Source organism: Chlorocebus sabaeus, chromosome 22, assembly GCF_047675955.1.
Source record: "Chlorocebus sabaeus isolate Y175 chromosome 22, mChlSab1.0.hap1, whole genome shotgun sequence".
NCBI lineage: Eukaryota > Metazoa > Chordata > Mammalia > Primates > Cercopithecidae > Chlorocebus > Chlorocebus sabaeus.
In genome coordinates, this window is record NC_132925.1 from 18,454,437 (window position 1) to 18,477,095 (window position 22,659).

General features: G+C 37.6%; 2 protein-coding genes and 1 pseudogene across 8 annotated transcripts in view; 1 reads left to right on the forward strand and 2 right to left on the reverse strand.

Annotated features, from left to right (window-relative positions):
• Positions 1-1,370: 1,370 nt before the first annotated feature.
• The window catches only part of CLDND1 (claudin domain containing 1), a 42,878-nt gene continuing 21,589 nt past the window's right edge, over positions 1,371-22,659 (reverse strand). For 2 of the 7 annotated variants that reach the window (XM_038003217.2, XM_038003215.2), the window contains exons 2-5: positions 7,006-7,315; positions 4,788-4,898; positions 2,962-3,099; positions 1,371-2,789 (exon numbers count right to left, since the gene is read on the reverse strand). In XM_038003217.2, the coding sequence (XP_037859145.1) occupies positions 2,569-2,789; positions 2,962-3,099; positions 4,788-4,898; positions 7,006-7,297 (762 nt within the window). In that variant the 5' untranslated portion in view covers positions 7,298-7,315 and the 3' untranslated portion in view covers positions 1,371-2,568. Of the gene's footprint in view, positions 2,790-2,961; positions 3,100-4,787; positions 4,899-7,005; positions 7,316-7,524; positions 7,576-8,411; positions 8,841-22,659 lie in introns of those variants that run through there. The other 5 variants (XM_007986096.3, XM_007986098.3, XM_038003213.2 and 2 more) reach the window with 5 other exon arrangements.
• Positions 10,884-22,653, reverse strand: LOC140709812 (large ribosomal subunit protein eL38-like; annotated as a pseudogene).
• On the forward strand, positions 14,840-21,953 carry GPR15 (G protein-coupled receptor 15). The gene has a single exon (XM_038003211.2). The coding sequence runs from the start codon at positions 17,944-17,946 to the stop codon at positions 19,024-19,026; it is 1,083 nt and encodes a 360-aa protein (XP_037859139.1). The 5' UTR covers positions 14,840-17,943; the 3' UTR covers positions 19,027-21,953.

Consider the following 22,659-nt stretch of genomic DNA (forward strand, 5'->3'; position numbering starts at 1 on the left):
TCTTCTGGAATTCCTTTTTGTTGTTGTACCAAATTCTAGTGTTTTATGGCTATACTTAATAAATTTTGAAATGAGTCTTATGCTAAAAATCAAAGAGGATATTTACCCACATCATTTAGTTAGGAGTTTTAGAATTAAGGTCTTAAAACACATTTCTTAAATTGCCACAAAATTCATGCTGAGGCCGGGCGCGGTGGCTCATGCCTGTAATCCCAGCACTTTGGGAGGCTGAGGCGGGCGGATCACCTGAGGTCGGGAGTTCAAGGCCAGTCTGACCAACATGGAGAAACCCCATCTCTACTAAAAATACAAAATTAGCTGGGCATGGTGGTGTATGCCCGTAATCCCAGCTACTCGGGAGGCTGAGGCAGGAGAATCGCTTGAACCCCGGAGGCAGAGGTTGTGGTGAGCTGAGATCACACCACTGCACTCCAGTCTGGACAACAACAGCCAAAACTCTGTCTCGAAAAAAAAAATTTTCGTTCTGAAAAATCTGAAAATTAATTTTTTACTTCAGAGTTGCTTTCAAAGATTAAATTTAATAGGATCTGCTTTGCCAGATTTTATCTATTAGGTTGATCAAAAATGCTTGAATATGAGCAGTTTCATACAGTACAACCTGATTAGAATCAGTTTCACATTAAATGAAACAATGCAGCCCTATATATTCCAAAGAAAAAAGTCTTTGCAGGAAAGATAACCTCAGCTACCCTGCAACATGCTAAAAATACCAACTACAACACATATGCAGCACCAGGTGTTACGGTGCTAGCTTCCCATGTAACTCTGGGGAAGTAAGAGGCAGGGACATAGTTTAAAATAACTGACCAATACAAAAATGTCACGCTGCCAAAAATTTTCTTATCCCATTCCCAAAGGTGTTTTGTTTGTTCACTTAGCTTTTCCCTTTTCCACCTTCCACAGAAGGGACTGAAGGGTAATGAATCTTCAAGAATTTAAGATTAGATAGAAACCTGAGTAACCAGCCATTTTACAGGCAATAATTGGCTACTGAGTAATGCTGGCTTTGTTCTAAGTCAGAAGCTGACTTGGTTATTTACTACAGAACACAAACATCCACAGCCACTAAATGACTTCACAGAAAACTAGCCACATTAAGTATGACATGTAGAGATAACAAAACTACTTTTGAGAACATAGTTTAAAATTCTGAAAAATAAAAGATAAAGATTTTCTTATTTCTAATAGGGAGAAGGGGTATTTTCCAGAAGATAAAACAAGAGACCCAAACACAGGACATGACAGCCCTGTACAGCACGATGCACTTTCCACAGTCAACCAGAGATTCCCTCTACTTCTTTATCCTAAAGTGTTGAGATTTAAATCAATTCAGACTCTACATACAATTCTTTGAGTCTCTTTTCATTTTCAATTTTATTTTTTAAAAAAGACATTGAGGTTATGGTAAGAAATTATGAAGTTACTTTTTTTTAATCTGTCAATTGCTACAGTAGTGGAATAAATAAATAAGATTTTTTAAAAGTTCAATGTTTACAGACATACTTATAAAAAAAAAATGACTGAATTAGAAGACATTTAAATAATGTTGATACACACCAGGAAGGGATGTAGGCAAGGAAAGGCACATCATATTACCACAAGAAATAAAGACCATAGTTGGAGGTTAATCGATAGCCAAAACTTTAGATCTTGTGGTAGGTTTCCCAGCTCTGGAGGGGTCATTACGGTGAAACGTTCTTTATGGTACTGGGCTGGAACAAATCAATAGCAGTTGGGGAATTTTACTTTGTAACTGTAATATAATGTTAAAAAGAAAGCACACTTTTAATAACCCTGGTATGTGAAGAGGAAATAAAAAAATCCAAAACAATTTGGTAGTAGTGAAAATCCTATGGAGAGTTAAAAATAATAATAGTAAGATTAATCCTCGCCCAGCTCAATTGGAATTCTTGCAGTTACAAAGTTAAAATTTCAAGTAAACACTGTATTTTTCACTTTTTGTAGACAGACACAGTGCAGATACAAACAGCTGCCATATCTCACCTCGGATGAAGTCAATGCCTAGGGAAAACGATCTTAGATAATTTCCCAATTTTACAGAGCTTAAATCTTTGAAAACAGCACTAACACTGCTGGCTGACTGGCTATCTACAACAGCAAAGTGAACATAAAGTTTTGACAAAGATGAGAGGTTTCCCCAAGAAACTAATATAGAGTTTTTAGTTGAACGAATACAGTTACTTTAGTTTTACTGAAAAGTCTAACAGACATCAGCACAACTTGCTTCGGGTCACATTCCTACTCCAATTTTCTTTCATACATTTGTGTCAAGTCTTTATCCAGTTCTTTCTGTCTACGCCTAGATTAGTTTATTTGAAAGACGGCGTCACTTAAAGTAAACCACATAAATTTTAGTGGTATTAAGTGTGTATTTAGTGGTGAATGTGTATAAATAAAATAGATTTTCATAATAAAATGGTATATCCACAAATAAAATACAAATTAAAAACAATTGAGAGGTGGGGAAAATATCAGTATTATTTTAAAAAAATAAAAATGGCGATTGTAAAGCAGGCAGCTTCCTGCTCATGCCACGCGATAGGCCTTCATTAAGGTGTACTCCTTTCGGTTGGTGTGAGCGGCCCAGATGAAGAGCGCAGAGGCCATGAACTGTAAGGGAGCTGAGACACAAGCCAGGCAGAAGGACCATCCAAATTCACCGGATACACTGTCAGGGAGCTCTAGCTTCTGGTGGAGTAGTTCAATTCCAGCAACATAACAACTTACTGAGCCCAGTGTACACAGACCTTGGGGAAAAATTTAGAAAACAAAACAAAACATGGCTGGGTAAAAGCACAGTAAAGAGCTTTTCAGAAAATGAGACAGGGCAGTTAATACATGAACATTTAAGATTTATAATTCTTCGGTCCCTAAAGAGACAGGAAGAAGCTAAAAGGTAACTATGATGACAAAACCTACCTGCAAGGAGATGGAGAATGCCCGTGGCAATGGTGGGATATAAGCTTCGGCAAATGCAAGCACAAAGTCCGATCAAAGCCCCAAAGCACATCAAACCTAAACTCACAAAAGGTAAAAGGAACTGGCAACGCCAAAGATCTGATTTTTAAAAAGAAAGAACAGAAATGTTACCATGATTTCAGACCATTTTCCCCACAATGGCAATTTCTTTCATATTCTAATTAGATGTTTTCTCAAAAAGTGAGAAAGTATTTTAACATTGAGGCCTCTTTTCTAAAGCACAATATTCAAAAGGATGCTAACCTTGTCCTGATAAAAGTAAAAGGACACTAACAGGTAGCAATTACTGAGGGTTCACTATGTTCCATGCTATGTTTGTCTACACATTTTCTGTATTAATCCTCCCAACAACCCTAGAAAGTAGGTACAGTCAGCCCTCCATATCTGCAGGTTTTGCATCCACAGATTCAACTAACCAAGGGTTAAAAATATTCAGAAAATAAATAATGATACAAATTTACAAATATATAGTATAACAACTATTTACATAGCATTGATATTGTGTTGGGTATTATAAGCAATCTAAAGACGATTTAAAGTATACAAGAGGATTGTGTAGGTTATACGCTAATACTATGCCATTTTATATAAGATACTTTAGCAACCTTGGAATTAGCAGGGGATCCTGAATCCAATCCCCCATAGCTACAGCTGTATTATTATTAATTCCATTTTGTAATTAAGGAAACTGAGGCAGGAGTCATAAATAACTTGTAAAAATAACACAGTAAGTGGTAGAGCCAGGATTTGATACAAATATCAGTCTGACTCTACCTACCAACAATATCTAGGTCTTTACAGGATCTAAAGGCAGTAATAACAGGTAAATTAATGGTAATTATAAATGACCTTATAGGGCTGTTGAAAGAATATACATAAAGCACAAAGCAGAGAATCTAAAGGTAGTTTTAATTATCATAAATCCCTCATCAACATGGGAAGAAAACCTGATGACCTTACAAAACATGCCATTCCATTTTCAGACAATATTCATTATTAGAAATGTATTCATATCGATCTTCACCAAACTTTACCTTTTGGTGCTGGTTTTGCTTTCTGGAACTTCTTAAGTGTTTTTTGAACTTACTTTCTTCAAACTTTCCTAGTAATAAACTGCTTGCTACATATTCTCTTTATAAAACTGAATGCCTACATCTTATTCACTCTTTTCTCTTACAACATGGTCATTCTTCTGGGCAAGTCCCTGTAGCTCTGAAAACTGAGGCTCAAATCTGAAGACAGTATTTCATGGGCCGCCTGATCATCAAGGAATAGGCTGTTCCTAATAAATACTTTCATATTTTTTGACATCTACCCTTTAGTTACTATCACCTAAGACTGGATAAACACTTCCAGCAGGCCTGACAACTCACTGACTCATTTAGAGCTTGCAGTCAACTTTTTTCACATATAGCTATCTGAACGCAAGCAGTGGGAAGTGTTTAATTCAAGTAGAGGAATATATAAGTTATCCCAATGACATTTCCTCTTATTAAATGGGCCCACTAATAACATCTTTTGAAGGTCTAGATCTCATCATCCAATGAAGTAGTTGCCCCTGTCAACTTCAAATCATTTGAAATTTGGTAAGCAAGTATCTACCTTCTAAAATATCAACAGAATAGAGTTCATTGGATACTGTTAGAGATCTCATTTCAAGTTGGCACAATCTACTAACTCATCTTATTCCAAAAACATAGTCCAAAAAGAGACAAATAAAATTATCTTTGTTCCCCCAACTGTCCTGGTGAAATCAAAGTACTCACAGGTCCTAAGTAGATCAATCCCGCTATTGTGGTTTCCGGGATCAACAAATTTCTCCATGAACTGCTCAGTTAGTGTGAAACTCACACATTTTGTGACCACATCAAATGACTCTGGAACAAGAACAATTGCCTGTTGTTTTAATTATAAACATTTAACAAAAATCTCTTTCAGTAATTATTCTCTGAAGTAAAAAGTAAAGGACGTTTCCAGAGGGGTCAGCAACTTCTCTGGCCCTGACTGACACATAGGTTTCATAGATGTCCAATGGATGCCACTGGTTCTCAGTGGCAAGTGAAGACATAGACACAAGGAAGAAAAATAAAGTAGAAGCAGTAAAATGAATGGCAGAATCGCTATGTGGAAAGCCTAGGAAGAAGGGGAGGGAACGAAGACAGAAATAAATAAGAATGTTGATCTTCTCATCCAACCCTGCTTTACCAACCATATCCCCATCTCAGGGAATGCCAACTCCACCCTTCCAGTTCTTCAGACCAGAAACTTTAGAGAAATTCTTGTACATTTACACGCCATCAGGAAATCCCAGGAATTCTTCCTTCAAACTATGTCCAGAATCCAGCTGCTGCTCAGTGCTACCATTCTGGTGTGAGTCATAACCATCACCTAACCTGAATTACTTCTATAGCCTCCTAACCATAGTCTTCTAGCTTCCACCTTTGTCTGCTGCCTCTGTTCTCAGCCAGAGTGACCAGATCATGGTTCAGCATTGTACTTGGAATCAACACCACCGTTCTCATTATGCCTAGAGTCCTCCAGGATTTGCCCCAGTCCCACTCCCAAAGTAGGTCTTTAACAGCATACACCCAACTTCCCATCTCTCCCTCCATTCCAGCCCAGTGGCTTCCTTACTGGTCCTTGAATATTTCAGGCACGCTCCTGCCATAGGGCCTTTGCAGTAGATGTCCTTTCCAACCTAAATGACTTCCTCCCCATTTACCCATATGGCCAAATCTTTCATCTAGTCTTTACCTACATTCTTTACTCAAGTGGTGTCTTCTCAATGAGACTTACCTTAAGTATCCTATTGAAAATCATAACCTATGGCCACCAATATTCCTTTTCCCACATATTTCCAAATCACTTTTGTGTTCTATTTTTCCATAGCACGTGTCATTTTTTAACATACTAAATAATTGTTTATTCTGTTTATACTGTTACATTCTGTTCATTGCCTGTCATCCTTTATTAGAATGCTAGCTCCCCAGGAGTAAGGACTTCGTTCTCTTTCCTGATGTTCTCCCAGCTAAGAAGCCCTGGAACATGGAGGCATGCAATAAATTATTTGTTTAATGAATGACTAAATGGTAACACTACAATATCAAGTACTCCTGTAACCTCACAAGTCAAACTGAACATTTTACAATGAATTTTAACCAATTTTCCTTTCCTTCCAAATTACCTCCTTTTTTTTCCAGATACAGTGACATATTATCATCCTTTTGATATATGGTAACACAAGCCTGCTCTGCTATGATTTGAATACAATGCTTCCCCACTAAGTGGCCAACAGAAGTAGTCATTAACGTTGTTCCTTACAAAGAGTTCTAAGGCTACCATTTTAATAACTGGAAATTATAAACTTTAAGTGTTAAATAAGAATGCCTGCAAAATAAACCTGAAAAACTTAGTTTAAAACTGTTTTTTTTTTTTTTCCTTCTGTAATACAAATTTCGTAACCTATAAACTCTGCATCAAGATTGCTGTAAAACAGTCTCATAATTACACAGATTTAAATGTAGAGCTGGTCAAATTACATCCCCTAAGACATAGGGGTAAATGATAGATATGTATTATAATACAGCTAACCCATAAAAGGATAATTTGTTGAGTTGATTTTCGATGGTAGTCCTTTTACTAGTTACCAAATATTTTTAAAGTCTTTCGATGTACTTTTCCAACTATTTCTTTATGACATGTGTTAGATTAATAAAAAGCATTTTAATGTGTGAGTAAATAAAAAAAATTTTAACGGCTTTCCCAAGATAAGAAAAGTTCCTCATCCAACCAATATTGATGAGTACCGTGGTAATGCAAAGAAACTGGGGAGAGAAGGCAGTAGAAAGAGAAGATACACATGATTTATTTCTTTAAGGAGAGAGAGAACCAATAAACCTGCTAATATGTAACTGGGCAATCACTAGGTCGTTTTGTCTATTATTAACCAGGTAAGGAAGACAGAAGTTAAAATAAGAGAAATACCTGTCCTTTCTGGTGGGCTATACCAATGCATGTTTTTGGGTATGGTGATACACCGTCTCCACAATCCCACTGTGCCATTGTATCGAAAAAGTGCATCATTGTAAGTCTTTTCATCTGCCTCATCACTAATGAATTCATCCCAGATGCTTTTATTCAAATCACTGGAATTTTCTTGAACTGGACTTCGATATTCATACCAGAAGTCTGTGCCAATGGAGGCTGCCATGTAGATGGTGGAAATGAGGCTAAGCACACAAGCAATTACAAATGCTGTAGCAAAACGGTTATCCATTCTGACACTCAGACTGCTCTGTTTAAAAGTTGAAAAAAGAAGAAAGTTAGTCTTAAAGGACAAATAAGAAAGACTATTTTGAATTATTCCAAATGCACCCTTTACCCAATTCCCCATCCCTTCGTACATATAACCATTAAGAATTTTTTTTAGAAAGCAAGCATGTTTTTAATTAAGCTTAAAATAAAACTCATTCTCATAAAAGTACTTATTGAATGCTCACATACCCAGGATGCTACGGAGACAGAGGTCTTGTTCTCTAGTCTATCACCTGCATACTAAAACAGACAACACTGAAATGGACATACACATTACAGATACAAACAATAGACATGCCCATGGTCAGCAGTGTTACCGTGCACACATTTTAAATCACAGACTGAATTTTTGCACGAGCTGCAGAGGATTAAGTGTTCTGGGTTTGAGTGTTAAAAAGACACAGGAAAAAGCAGTGGAAATTGGCTTCTCCCAGTTTCCTCTGAAGAGGGAAGCCTCCTAAAACAAAGGTAAGAGTCAGGAGCCATACGGAAAACAGAGTTGAAGATGTTTGTTAACCCCGAGGGAAAGGTTGTTCTAGGTGTATAAAATAGCAAAGAGAACAATAACATATAATAATGCTAGATAGCAATCGCTCCCTAATCCATTAAAGCTAAGCCACGCTTCTTTACGCTGTCAAATGCTTCACTCCTATCTACTCTCCTTATTCCTTATACTTCTGAACCTCCTCAACTGAAACCCTGCTCTTTCCCTAAACCCTAAGTGCAACATATGTCCGCAAAAACTAAATGATCCCTCCTCAACCAGACAGAAAACTCTCAAAATATCAACACTCCCAAGGCGTGGACAGGGCTCAACGGCAGTAGTAAATGGCCGCGGTAAAATGACTCAAGGCGGATCGCGCTGAGCCAAATACTACACGGCAAGTATACACCGTGACCGCACCAAACACCTTACAAAGGTGCACGAAAACAGACTCGCAAACTGGGGTTGCTGAGTTTGGAAAATTGGAAGTGACTCAGGAAAGGTAAGGGCAATGACAACGATAACTCAAAAAGTTGGATTTGCATTTTGATTTTTTAAAAATCCCCCCTTCATCCTGGTGCTCTCAAATGACCTTAAAGGGTCCCAGCACTGGGAACGACGGTTCATCGAAGCCGGACGCCTGGAGCGGTCACCTCCCGGGCCTCACAGCGGGGCCGGAGAAGGCCAGGGCTGGGGCGGGGCAGCCGTGTGCGGCCCCCATCCAGAGTCCCCCAGTACCCGACCAGGCCCCGCCCTAGAGGGCTCGGCCCAGGGACAAACCCGCCGCTCGGAACCCGCCCAGTCCCGACCACGCCCGGGAAGGGGGCCCCTCTTCAAACCGCCGGGAACATCGAACCGCGACGCGACCCCCGCCCAGCGACGCAGGTCCCGTTCACTCACCGCCCATCCTCCTGCTCCGCCAGCTTCACCCTCTAGCTCAGACCACAGCACCCTACTCTCCCCGCGCCTCCTCTGACGCACTTCCCTGCAGAGCCCGCCCCCTCCATAACTCCCGCGCCTCCGCCTCCGCCCCCACTCCGGGCCGGGCCGCGGCCCGGGACCGAGGGGCCTTGTGGGAGTTGTAGGAGGGACAGACTGAAAGCTGTCTGAGGCGGCGATAGGCATCCTGGCGCCGCGCGCGGTGCATTGTGGGAGATGTAGTTCAGCTCCTCAGGGCAAGCCGGTGCGCAGAAGGGAAGTCTAGGCTGTTGGATTCTTGCATTTTAGGGAGGAAGGAACAATGGTCCAGAAAGTAAAGCGGACCTGTTTCCGGTCACCTCTAGTCAATGACCGTGACCTGTATAACTTAGGTCTGACTTTTAGGCCTGTGCTTTCCCTATCACACCACCCTGCCTCTAGATTTAAGTATAAATGAACAAAAATGGGATTCTACTTGTAAAACGTTGACCCATTTTATTTCCCTCTCCCAGAATCCCTCCCATTGGAGCAGAGTCCTTCTCGTTTTATTGCATAAGTTTAGGCTAAGAAGTATGTGACCTGGCAGACAGTATCCATCAAGAATGTAATGACATTATTTGGGTTTCATAAAATGTGTGTTTGTAGCTGCCTATTTTTTATGACAAGTGATACTAGTTTTCTATTGCAGTAATGTTGTTACCTTTAATTTTTTTTCATTTAATTTTAAAAATATTAAGTTAATAATACTGAGAATACCAGATATGTCAAAAAAATGAATAAAAAATTGTGGGTATAGTAGGAAAAAGACTGAAATTTGGGGAACATCACTCAAGTAGATAAGGTCAAGGACAGCATTGGAGATTGCAGATGATGTGTGGCACACAGGAAACAATGTTTCTGAGCCCTCAGGTTTAACACAGAAATTCATGGACAGGAAGCAGGGACATCTTAACAATAACATGAGTGGAACTATTAACGTGGCCTGGTACCAGCAAATGGTGGATTTCTCAACGGTAACCTACAGAGAAAACTGACTCAAAGACCAGAGGGGCTCTCAAACCTCCACTCTGTCCCCTAATGCCTTGTAATTTAGCACAGGAGAAAGATGGGAGCTTCAAGTTGATACTAAATTTCTACCACTTTGACAGATTAAAGGCATGATATGTTTCTCTATCTGTAGTTACATTTCTTTCACCTGAGTGAACCGATATTCATATGTAGTACATAATAAGCTAGTAGCCAAATATATTCTAACATGACTCTGGATTTTTACATACAGCATACAATCAAAAAAAATTTGTCAGTGGCGGAGGGGCACAGGCAAATTGTCAGTGTGTATTAAGACGCATAAATGCCTTTATACTCCAGGAAATGTCTTCATCCATTAGCCTTTATTAGAAATCCCCTACTTTCCGCCGGGCGTGGTGGCTCACGCCTGTAATCTCAGCCCTTTGGGAGGCCGAGGCTGGCAGATCACGAGGTCAGGAGATGGAGACCATCCTGGTTAACACGGTGAAAACCCGTATCTACTAAAAGTACAAAAAAATTAGCCGGGCATGGTGGTGGGCGCCTGCAGTCCCAGCTATTTGGGAGGCTGAGGCAGGAGAATCGCTTGAACCTGGGAGGCGGAGCTTGCAGTGAGCCAAGATCGCGCCACTGCACTCCAGCCTGGGCGACAGAGCAAGACTCCGTCTCAAAAAAAAAAAAAAAAAAAAAAAGAGAAATCCCCTACTTTCGGATTTACCTCTCCACTGAGATCTTGTGGTCAGTAAACCAGGCAAAAGAGAAGTTTAAAGGAGAGTAAAGAAGAAACTACTTCAGTCTACAGATAAAGGAACTAGAGAGAGTAACTGACTTGGTAGCAAACTTGGATATTAGAGTAACTGACTGCCATGGTAGCACACTTGAATATACTCGTTTTGTGACTTTGGAGAATTAACCTTCTTTAAGTCTCTGTTGTCTTTTCTCGAAAATATGGATGTTGACAGTAGCATCTATCCCACATGATCATTGAGAAGATTGAGAAAATGCATATACAATGCCCAGCACAGGACCTGAGGCTTAGGAAAGAATCATTAAATCATTAGTATTTGCAAATATTCGTTGAACGTCTACAATATTTGAGTAAGCTTAGTGAAAACAGCTTTTTTGTTTGTTTGTTTTTATTTTGTTTTGTTTTTGTTTTTATATTCTAATACAGTTCCAGTCAGTGTGGCTGGTTCATTTCGGCTCCTTCACTGCCAAACTAGGAGACAGGGACTGCTTCACTTTCTCTGCCTTCTCTTTGTCACTGGTGACCAGGGTATAAAGATATCTGCCGCATCGAACTTTAAACTTCACATCGTCCTTATTTTTCTTGATCTTGACAGATTTGGCATCCTTTGTCGGGCTGTGAGCAGAAAGTCCTTGATTTCCTCAATTTTCGGAGGCATGGCGAAAAGGCACGCAGGGAGCAGGCGTGGACCTGCTCCCTGCACCCATTCATCGAGCAGCAACCGGGAAAAAAGGACAAAAAAGACAAACAGCTTTTAAAGCTCCTAGATTAACCCTAGAGGCTACCCCTAAATGGAGATAAACCATTTATAGAGATAGGTGTTTCTGCTCGCTTCAGCAGGTTTGAGAAGCTCTGGACTGACCACCAAATGACTAGGAAAGATTTGCCAGGGCTAGTATTTTGGGCATCCTTGTTTAGCCCTGCTCAGTAGATTCCCAGGCCTGGGTTCGTATCATACACAAGTCGTCATGACTCAGGAGGTGGATGTTTCTGGGAAGACCTGCAAAGGAGGATGATACTTGCAGCCTTCAAGTCTTCAGAATGCCTAGAAAACACTCAGGATGCATTTCACTGACCAACCTAGTGTAAACCTGGAGGTGTCTACGTGTTTGTGGTTTCGATCACCCTGAGAGAGGACCTGAACGGCCTCTTCACACCCAGTTTCACCAACCACACAACCGTATTTCTGGTTTATCGCTGCATCTTTGGTGTTTCCTAATTTCTATTTATGCTTGTTTGTTATATGAGTAGGTAAAATAAATCCTTAATTAATTAATGGAGCTAAATTTCTACTGCTTCTTTGCTGTTTGAGAAACGGTAGCTAGCCTCATATTTTCACAAATATGAAAGATGATTTTGTGCAACCATGTGGAGATTATGGAATTTAGGTTTAAAAGCAAAGTTAAATGAGGCATCTAGCTTAACTTGTTAAAGATGGTTCTAGTTTCGACAGGAAGGCGTTATAGTTATAGCGCATTTAAAATAAAACCGATAACTGAAAATCTAGATACTCAGATGTTGTAACTTGTTTTTACTATGTACTTATGAAACAACCCTTCAAACTAGAATTTCCATCAATACCAAATTCCCCAATACATTTAATATTATTTTATTTTTAATTGCACATTTTTAGAAATTAAAAGTTATATCTACATTATAAGATATATTTGCATTGTGTTTTTTCATGTAATTTTTTTCCTGATTGTTTTCCTTATGAACTTCAGAAAGGAAGAAAATGGGAATATGTACAATTCTGGGTTCCAGTCAAAAACCATTTTTAAAAATGTACCTATCTTTGAATTTCCTTGCACCCATTCACTGTAGAACAATAACAGAATCAAGATCCAGGCAAACAGAAAAATGCATCTAAAATGTCTCCTTCTTTTTTTTTTAGCAGTTCCAGTAAAGTCCCACATATAGTAAAAAAAACTATAATTTTTAGATGCCCATGCTCCTGAAAGACAGCGAATGAGCCATATGTAAATGAGGAGTTTACGTTTAAATTATCCTTTATTTAAAAATTATCAATGGATCTTTGGTTAATGACCCCTTTATGGACCCCAGGGTCCTCATTAGTAAAACAGTCGTACTAATGATCATTAATATCACTTTACAATTTTACACTTTAAAATTTTACAGTTTATAATTCTACTGGAAGAAGAATAATGCAACTACAAAATATAGTGTTTCATAGATCCACAGCATTAGAGTTTCATTGCAGAATTTATATACCCTATACCTCAAGCCTAGGCAATGTACTAGAAGCAGAGATAGTGGCAATTGTAGTTTGCCAAGGAAAAGGAGGAAGACTATGTGCACTCTGATTAGAAAAGATACCAATAAAAAGCCCTTGCTATTTCAAACATTAACAGTAATTATGAAGGTAAAATTATGGAAGGAAACTTTTTTGATTTCTTCTAATTGACATTTATTAGTATAGAGTTATGAGTATGAATTGTGGACCTCCCAAAAATATCTTTTCAAAAAAATCTTTATTGCAGATAAGAAACTAATGTAATAAATTAATTTAATTATTAATAAACTTAAGAGTCTTCATTGACAGAGTCCTCATCACTATCCATCATCCTTATTATGAGTCCATGATAGTGATATTTTTCACATTTATTGGTTTGCAAGTTGCTTCTGATTCAACAAGATGTGCTAAGTGAAAACATTAGCATAAGTTGACAAAAAAATATGCTGCATTAACTTAGAAACATCTCTTCATATTAGTTTATGATGTGACAATCCCAGGATCAAATAGAAAATGGAAGTTGTCTAAGAAGTTTGTGAAAAGTCCCTACTCTTTGGAAATAACTCAGAATTCAAGCATGATTCATCCCAGATGTACAATCATTTATTGACCATCTATTGCTTGCCAGACACTCTGGTGGATGCCAAGGACACCAACATAAATAAACACAATTTTTGTTATGCACAACCTAAATTCAGATTAAATCTACTATTATGAAGAAACCTAAAGTATATATTCCTAAAATAGTAACATCATTTCTATCTATATAAGTGTTAGTTACCAAGGGAAATAACCCAGTAAATTAAGTGGGCGCCCTCCTAATAGTGAATACATGCCCCTTAATTTGGCATGATGTGATATTAAATTATATAGCACTAAATTCTCCAAGTAACTGAGAATTTAAAAATAAAAATAAACTCCTAAACAGTATAATCAGTTTTCTTAAACTTAACCATTTGACTTTGCACTTTATGGTACTTGTAAGAAATGAACAAGATAATGTACCTAACAAGTGAATATATAATGACACTGTTTGATAAGATTAATGAGAAATAATTAGTTGCTTCACGTTCTTTGCCATTTATTCTGGGACATATCAGCAGAGCATGTGTGAGTCAAAGGCTTTGTAACCAGGGATTTCTTTCTTCTGTGCTATACGCATGTAATCTGATGAGTCTCCACCTGATACGGTGGTTGACAGGGAAGAGGCCGAAGTAATAGAATCATAAGTTCAATAAGCCTAATTGGGGTGGCTCTATTATTAAATCTTCAGCCTGCTGGTGAAGCAGAGGCTGCAAGCCACAGCAAATAATAATGGATCCACTTGAGCAGACGTTACAGTAGAGAAAACCTTTCTCTGTCTTCATCTTCAACACCTGAACCAGTTCTGAGCATAACTCAGGAATTGGAACATGGAATAAGTAGGGCCTAGAAATCTAAATTAATTCCTCAAGTTTTGTGATATTCAGACTAAAAGACTTCCACAAATTTCAAATTTTGAGGTAACTTTTAAGTCTTTTTTAAAAATTAGTCAAAATAATAACAAAACATAATATATAATGTTGGTTAACTTACGTGAATTAGAACAGTGATTCTAAACTTTAGTGTGTATGAGAATCGCCTTGAATGCTTGTTAAATACAAAGTCCTAGACTTCTTCCCCAGTGATTCTGACTGAAGACATCTAGAACAGGGTTTGGCAATCTACAGCTTAGCAGGTGTCCCTGATGACTCTAATCTGGGTAATACTATCTGACATTCACAGTTTCAAAACAATGGCTTTTTTAAGAGTCCAAAAAGAACTTTAGTTGGGTAACTTCTGTATGCTGGAGGCCAGTCCAGAGATAACTAGTGGATTCTTCCTTCAGGTTGCTCATTATCAGCTGCGGGGTCAGATACAAAGATAACTAACAGTGTGAAATGAGACAAGTACTTTGTAACTAGTATTTTTAAAGTTCTTAGGAAATACAAAGGAAGAAGCAGTTATTTCTGCCAGGAGTCAGGGAGGAAAGTTGAGCATTATTTTCTGAGAAATGGCATATATGCTCTAATTCAGTTACTAATACTTACATCTTATTCTATTTTTTTTGTTTTTGCCATCACTCTGTTTACACTGACTTTTCATATGTTTATGGAACCCAGTGTTGCTTTTGAGTTTTGATCTATGTGTAGGTGTCTATTTTATTGTTAGTATCTTCATGTTTATTTGAAAGAACACTCAAAGTCCTAAAATTGACCGTTGTACCAGCTTATTTACAACCCCACTTTAACCAGCTTTATTGTGGATTCTGTCTTGTACTAGCATTGCACTCTGAGGTACTAAAAGACTGGCACTATGCTATGTGCCCGTTTTTGGCTTAAAACATTTAATTTGTTTTCTGATTTGGGTACCAAGATACTGTTGATCAACGGTGGGTATTCTCACACTGTAACATTCTACCATTAAATATCATACTTCAAAGTGGCCATATATGATAAAGCAAACGATTTTATCTACAACTGCTTCAAAAGTTTGCTGAGGAAATCGGATTTGAGATAGTTTACATCAGCAGTCCAGCAACTTGAAATTTGAAAAAAAAATGTAAGGGATACAGAATGAATGTGCAGCCAAATATTTTCCTCTACAGTATGAGCATGAACTCTTTTTCCATTTTATAATATCTTTAGGTAGAATTCTTGAGACATATCAAAGGATTAAAAAAAAAGAAGTAAAAAAACCTTAGACCCAGAATCAACCTTATTTTCTCAAATGCCAAAAGAACTTATGGTTCTAGGGTACAACGTTCTAATATTAAAATTTCAGTACACCTAAAGAATATACATGATTAGTACTTTAACACACAGGCACACAGATAAAGATGATGTGTTTAAATATTCTATATTACCCTATTAATCTTTTTCGAGTAAATATTGTCCTACTCCAATTTTTGACAAAATGAATGAATCTATTAAATAATTAAAGCTTACCCAGTGGGAAAGATTTCTGTCCCAGAAATGTCAAAGCGGTTAATTAGTTTCTCTGATCTGTAGTCTATATTTAGTAAAGAATATGCCCTCCATGAAATTAAATGAATTGCGCACAGCAGCCAGGGACACAGGAGAAGCCAGGCTCAGGCCCGCAAATCAACTCCAGAGTGACTTCTGGGACTGTCCCAGGTCAGAGGAGCCTTCAACCTTCCCTGACCTCAGCTTACTTGCCTAAGACGCAGGTGACACTATACCGTATCAGGAGGAAGAGGGAAGGAGGAAGTACAACCGGCAGGATGATTCTTTCTAATATGCTAATTACTGAAGAAATAACAATTCAGCAGGGCCAGGCTTGGCGACCCATGCCTGTAATCCCAGCATTTTGGGAAGCCAAGGCGGGTAGATCGCTCGAGCTCAGGAGTTCCTGACCAGCATGGGCAACATGGTGAAAACCCATCTCTACAAAAAATGCAAAAATTAGTCCAGCATGGTGGTGCATGCCTGTAGTCTTAGCTACTCAGGAGGTTGAGGTGGGAGGATTGCATGGGCCTGGAAGTGGGCTGTGTTCAAAACACTGAACTCCAGCCTGGGTGACAAAGTGACACCCTAGTGAGACCCTGCCTCAAAAATTAAACAAACAAACAAATGAAAAAAATAACTTAAGAAAGGACTTCAAATGTTTCATGACTATATTTTTATCTACAAACATACATTTTTCTATGAATAGCAGTATCAACCTGAAACTAGAATTCTGAAGATTAAATCAGATAGGAGAAAAGGAGAGTGCAAGAGAGCCTTGAGTCACTTTGGCCAGTAAAGAGCTGAAATAAATGGAGTCCGTTTCAAAATGTGTTATATTTTACTATGGTCATCATAATATAAAAGGAAACATATGAGAGGAAAATGTGATAGAATTCTTTCTGTTTTAGCCTGTTCCCTCAAGTGTTTTAAATGTACCAAAAAATCTTCCCTTTTATAGTGTCCATGCTGGCACCTCCATTATGATGTCACTTATAGGTCTATCTGTTGCCAGATCAGTAATCAGCAATTCCAAAAGTGATGTTCACTCATGTGTGGAGGTACCAGAAGGCCATGGCTCAGAAGCTAAAAAAAATCACTGCTACACAGATGTGGTGTAATGAAGAGAAGATCAGAGGGGATCCAGAGTCTGATGAAGCATATTTGAGGGTTAATAGGAAGAAAATCTCCAAATCAATGATGTTAACGCTTAACAAAAGGGAACTTCACTGGTTGAATTACAATAGCAGATAGGAGGGTAAAAATAGCAATTTGAGATTTTTAAACCTGTGTTTGTAAGTTACATAAATAACAACAATACCTGAAGTTAGACCCCAGTGGATTCATTTCTGCTAGTTATGCTGGATAACAAAAAGAATGTTCTCAATCAAACCTAATAAACTACCATCTCCAAAGCACCAACTATGTGCAAAATGCTATGCTAGTTGTAGTGGAAATTTTAAAATAATAATAATAAGAGCACAAAATGTGGTCCCAGTCTTTGGGGGATTTTTAAAAACTTATGAAACAGAATTGATTACATGTGAAATGAAAGAGCCAAATAGATGGGGAGATTCTCATGCCCTAATTGGAATCATGTTGTTTGACCTAGTTGTAGACTGGTATGATTTGGGAAAATTTTCATTCACTCTTTACACAATGAAAGACTAGTTTTCTTCCTATTTCACCAACAAAGTAAATAAAAATAATACATCATCATTGCCTTACCATTCTAAAAGTAGAACAGTATCTTCTATGTGAAACAGAAGGCTAGATCAAAATAAATTTCAGTGTCAAAAGCAAAGGAGGTCTTTAAAGGTCTTTAAACGAAGTGAAAAAATCAAGTTAATTCACTTCTTAATTACTGGCCTTAAAGAAATAAATTGAATATCTTGAAAAAAGAACTCAAAAAGCATCTCAGTTTCACGAGCAAATGCAAATAAAAAAAAAAACCACAACCACAACCAACCAACACCAATCAGAGTGGTGCTCCTTGTGGGCCCTTTCTGAGGATTGGCAGAAACTGCATTTTTTAATCTCGGCTTTCATGTTTGTCCAAGATCTTTAAAGGGAGGGGAAAAAATAGAGAGAGAGGCAGGTACTGTATAAAAGAAGCTCCCTTGAGGTTTCTAAAATTTACACAAAAACATCATAGGTGAGGAAACTCACCAGATTGGGTATCTGCTCTTTGGTGATGGACCCAGAAGAAACTTCAGTTTATTTGGATTATTACTATGCTACAAGCCCAAACCCTGACATCAGGGAGACCCACTCCCATGTTCCTTACACCTCTGTCTTCCTTCCAGTCTTTTACACAGCTGTGTTCCTGACTGGAGTGCTGGGGAACCTTGTTCTCATGGGAGCGTTGCATTTCAAACCCGGCAGCCGAAGACTGATCGACATCTTTATCATCAATCTGGCTGCCTCTGACTTCATTTTCCTTGTCACGTTGCCTCTCTGGGTGGATAAAGAAGCATCTTTAGGACTGTGGAGGACGGGCTCCTTCCTGTGCAAAGGGAGCTCCTACATGATCTCCGTCAATATGCACTGCAGTGTCTTCCTGCTCACTTGCATGAGTGTTGACCGCTACCTGGCCATTGTGTGCCCAGTCGTATCCAGGAAATTCAGAAGGACAGACTGTGCATATGTAGTCTGTGCCAGCATCTGGTTTATCTCCTGCCTGCTGGGGTTGCCTACTCTTCTGTCCAGGGAGCTCACGCTGATTGAGGATAAGCCATACTGTGCAGAGAAAAAGGCAACTCCACTTAAACTCATATGGTCCCTGGTGGCCTTAATTTTCACCTTTTTTGTCCCTTTGTTGAGCATTGTGACCTGCTACTGTTGCATTGCAAGGAAGCTGTGTGCCCATTACCAGCAGTCAGGAAAGCACAACAAAAAGCTGAAGAAATCCATAAAGATCATCTTTATCGTCGTGGCAGCCTTCCTTGTCTCCTGGCTGCCCTTCAATACTTTCAAGCTCCTGGCCATTGTCTCTGGGTTGCAGCAAGAACGCTATTTTCCCTCAGCCATTCTTCAGCTTGGTATGGAGGTGAGTGGACCCTTGGCATTTGCCAACAGCTGTGTCAACCCTTTCATTTACTATATCTTCGACAGCTACATCCGCCGGGCTATTGTCCACTGCTTGTGCCCTTGCCTGAAAAACTATGACTTTGGGAGTAGCACCGAGACATCAGATAGTCACCTCACTAAGGCTCTCTCCACCTTCATTCATGCAGAAGATTTTACCAGGAGGAGGAAGAGGTCTGTGTCCCTCTAAAGGGAACTGTGACATTTCAAGTTCTGTTGGTGGGTTTAGGAGTTAATTTTTGTCAGCAAGAAAGAAAGAAGTGTTAATGATAGGATTCACGTTGCTTCATAGATGCAAGGAAGAATTCGTTTTTAAAGAGAGGACTGAAAAATCCCTGGGTTGTGGAAATAATTAGGCCATGTGCTGTTTTCTCAGCTGAGCAGCCTTCTTCACCCTTGCCAATCAAGTCTACCAGAGAAAATTCAATTCCCATCTGTCCTTGAACTCTTGGATAAAGGCTCCTGCTTGAACCAGTCCCTTTCTTCATGATTGTTAATGCACATTTGGGCCTTTCCTCTCTCAAAAACCACGGTACCTTCATCCCCACCACCCTTCATACTGGGCTCCAAATTGGACTACATTTAAATGATTCTGCCTACTTTCAGAATCATTTAGAATCTGCCTATTTCAGATGAGAAATGCAGTAACAATGCAGGTAACAAAAATATAATATACCTGCACTCTGCAATTAATTGTTTCTGAGTTACTAAGCTAGATTCTGACCTCAATCTTTGAAGCTTTGTACAGCGATTCTTCGTCATCTTCCAACATTGTGCTTCATCCTATGCCTATTCACAATGGCTTTGGATTGGCAAAAACAACTCATGGGGATTTTGTATTGTGTTTATGATTTGGGACTTTATCATATGGTCTTCTAGTATTTTAACACATAAACATATGACAGGATTCAACCTCTATTTGCTTTATAAGATATTGATAAAAATGTATCTCATTCATAATGGTGCAGCGACTACTTTTTAATGGGGTTTTACTATGCTCTTTTGTTTTCATTGCCTTTATAAATTAGGATTTGACTTTGCTTTAATTACATGTTTTTAATTACCCAGTTATCTGGTTATCAAATGAAAATGTTATTACTAATATAATTGGAACTCATCAAATCCTTAACTCTACCCCAATGCAGATTATCATTTTGTATTTTAATTAAAATGTTAGTGCTACACATTCCCTATAGCATCATTTGCTTGGTGCCTATAATTTCAAGATAAGATCCAGTAGTATAGGGAGACAGGCTGCTCTGTATTCAGACAAAGTAGAAAATCTCTAACAAAGATATCACTTGTATTTTACATACATTTTTTTCCGTACACAGAAATCTTCTTGAATTCCTTTACCCAATAAATATTTATTGAGTCAATTTGTACCTGTATTACTTTTGAAGACTTTGATGTGAAAAACATGTAATTAGAGTGGCAACCACAAAAGACTCTGCAGCAGCAGGCATGCTACTGTAAACATCTTTTGATTCAAGGGAAAGTGGGTTATGTTTTTACCTCCACTGTTGACTTGAATGAATTACCATTTTACTTCTAAATATTCGATTTGAAAATCAGAAAAAATTTAGAATCCTTTCAAAGACTAGCCAATTTAATTTCATCTCATGTGTCTTTCATATTAAGAGAAACCTCAAATATTGGACATCTCCCTGTAGCCTAATTAAAAGCTGAAAATAGAGTTTTTGGTTTTATAAATTGGCAAACTTGTTAATTTTTCTTAAACTATTATTAAATAAAAGTATAATTTCCTTACATAAGTATTCTTCTGAACTGTATTAATCTCTAACAACATATTAATCCTAATTCTAATAAACTTTTAGTAAATTATTATGGTTATAGAAAAGAAGACCATGTAAATAATAACAAATAAATATTCTTGGAAAACTTCAAAACTAAATTCAATGCAATTGATCTCCAAAAGTTAAACAAAAACAAAATATAGAAGGTAGAAGACACACATTTCCTTAAAACAAATCAGCAAAAACACCGTTACTAATCATGAAAGTTACTGCCTTTGAAAAATACTGCCTTTAAAAAATAGCTGAATCAATCAGCTAAGTTATTGGTTGGGAAAGGAGAAAACCTGTGCTATTAATTTTAGCTTCACCCTTAATGTTGTGATACTAATAAGGTCATTTTAATCTTTCATACTTAAATGTAGTGGGTAATATCTATGTCTATAGAATTATCAAGGATACTGTAAAAATAATAAATAAAAATAAAGTTTTAAATGTGGAGTAAAAAGTTACTGTATAAAGTGGTTTGACTATTTTACTTCTAAATGTTAGATTTGATAATCAGAAAAAACTTAGAATCCTTTCAAAGACTAGCCAATTTAATTTCATCTCATGTATCTTTCATATTAAGAGAAACCTGAAATATCGAACACCTCCTTGTAGCCTAATTAAAAGCTGAAAATAGAGTTTTTGGTTTTATAAATTGGCAAACTTATGAATTATTGATCATTAATTAATTGTTATTAATTAAGTTATTAATCATTGACTACTTACAAATTTTCAAACTAACATCAGATAATTCTTAATCATTCTCATTTTTAAAATACTGAGATTTTGTTTTATTTCTACTTCTTCACTTTAATTTTGCTGAGAATATTTAAAATAACACCAAAAAATATGTATTATCGGTTTCTTAATACTTTAAATAGATATAATAATTGTAGGCTTTAATAAAATCCTAGTGTATTTTATATTCATAATGTACCAGTTGTGAAAGAAAAAAATAGCTATAATTTTGTAGGTAGTATAACTCTAATAGAAAAAAGTTCAAAGCTTAAGTTTGTACATTATTTTGTTATATATGGATTCTGCTGGTATGAAATGTAATTTACATTTACATTATATTACAGTATTACATTATATTATAATAGCATTAAAAATGTATTACAAATTATTTAGTTGTCTGACATTTTGCATATTTTTAAAACCATAGGCCGGGTGCAGTGGCTCACGCCTGTAATTCTAGCACTTTGGGAGGCCGAGGCAGGTGGATCATGAGGTCAGGAGTTCGAGACCAGCCTGGCCAATATAGTGAAACCCTGTCTCTACTAAAAATACAAAAAATTACCGGACATGGTGGCAGGCACCTGTAATCCTAGCTACTCAGGAGGCTGAGGCAGAAGAATCACTTGAACCCAGGAGGCGGAGGTTGCAGTGAGCCAAGATTGTGCCATTGCACTCCAGCCGGGGTGACAGTGCGAGATTCCATTTAAAAAAAAAAAAAAAAAGCCATAATATTTCTTCATTTTTAATTTGAACAATTTCTATTTCTATACATATTTAGATGTTCTACATATACATACAGATATACATAGAAACACAGACTCATATTTATAACTTTTCATTATTTTTATTATCGGAATTAAACTAGCCTAAAGGCTAGTTTGTGATAATTTGATGTCATTAAAGAACAAATCAACGCATTGCCAAGAATTTCCAGAAAATTACTCTTTCGTCCTAACACAATCATGCCTTGCCAGTTATATCCAAAGTTAGGAAAACGAAATAAAATTTTTACAATTCAGCGTAACACACAAGGAAATCACTACAGATTAACATTTTTTGTTGTCATTTGCATAAGTAGTTCAAAGTTACTGTGAGGAAGTAAATGACAAATATAAAAGTATAGTGATCTCTCCAGCATTTCTCAGACAACTTTTTTAAACTTACCCCAGAAAAGCGCTCCATTAAATCCTGGGTAATGTGTTGTCTGATACTTTACAATTAATTTTAAAAGAAATGTACTCAAGGCAGGCATGGTCGCAGATATTGTCCCAAATATATTTACT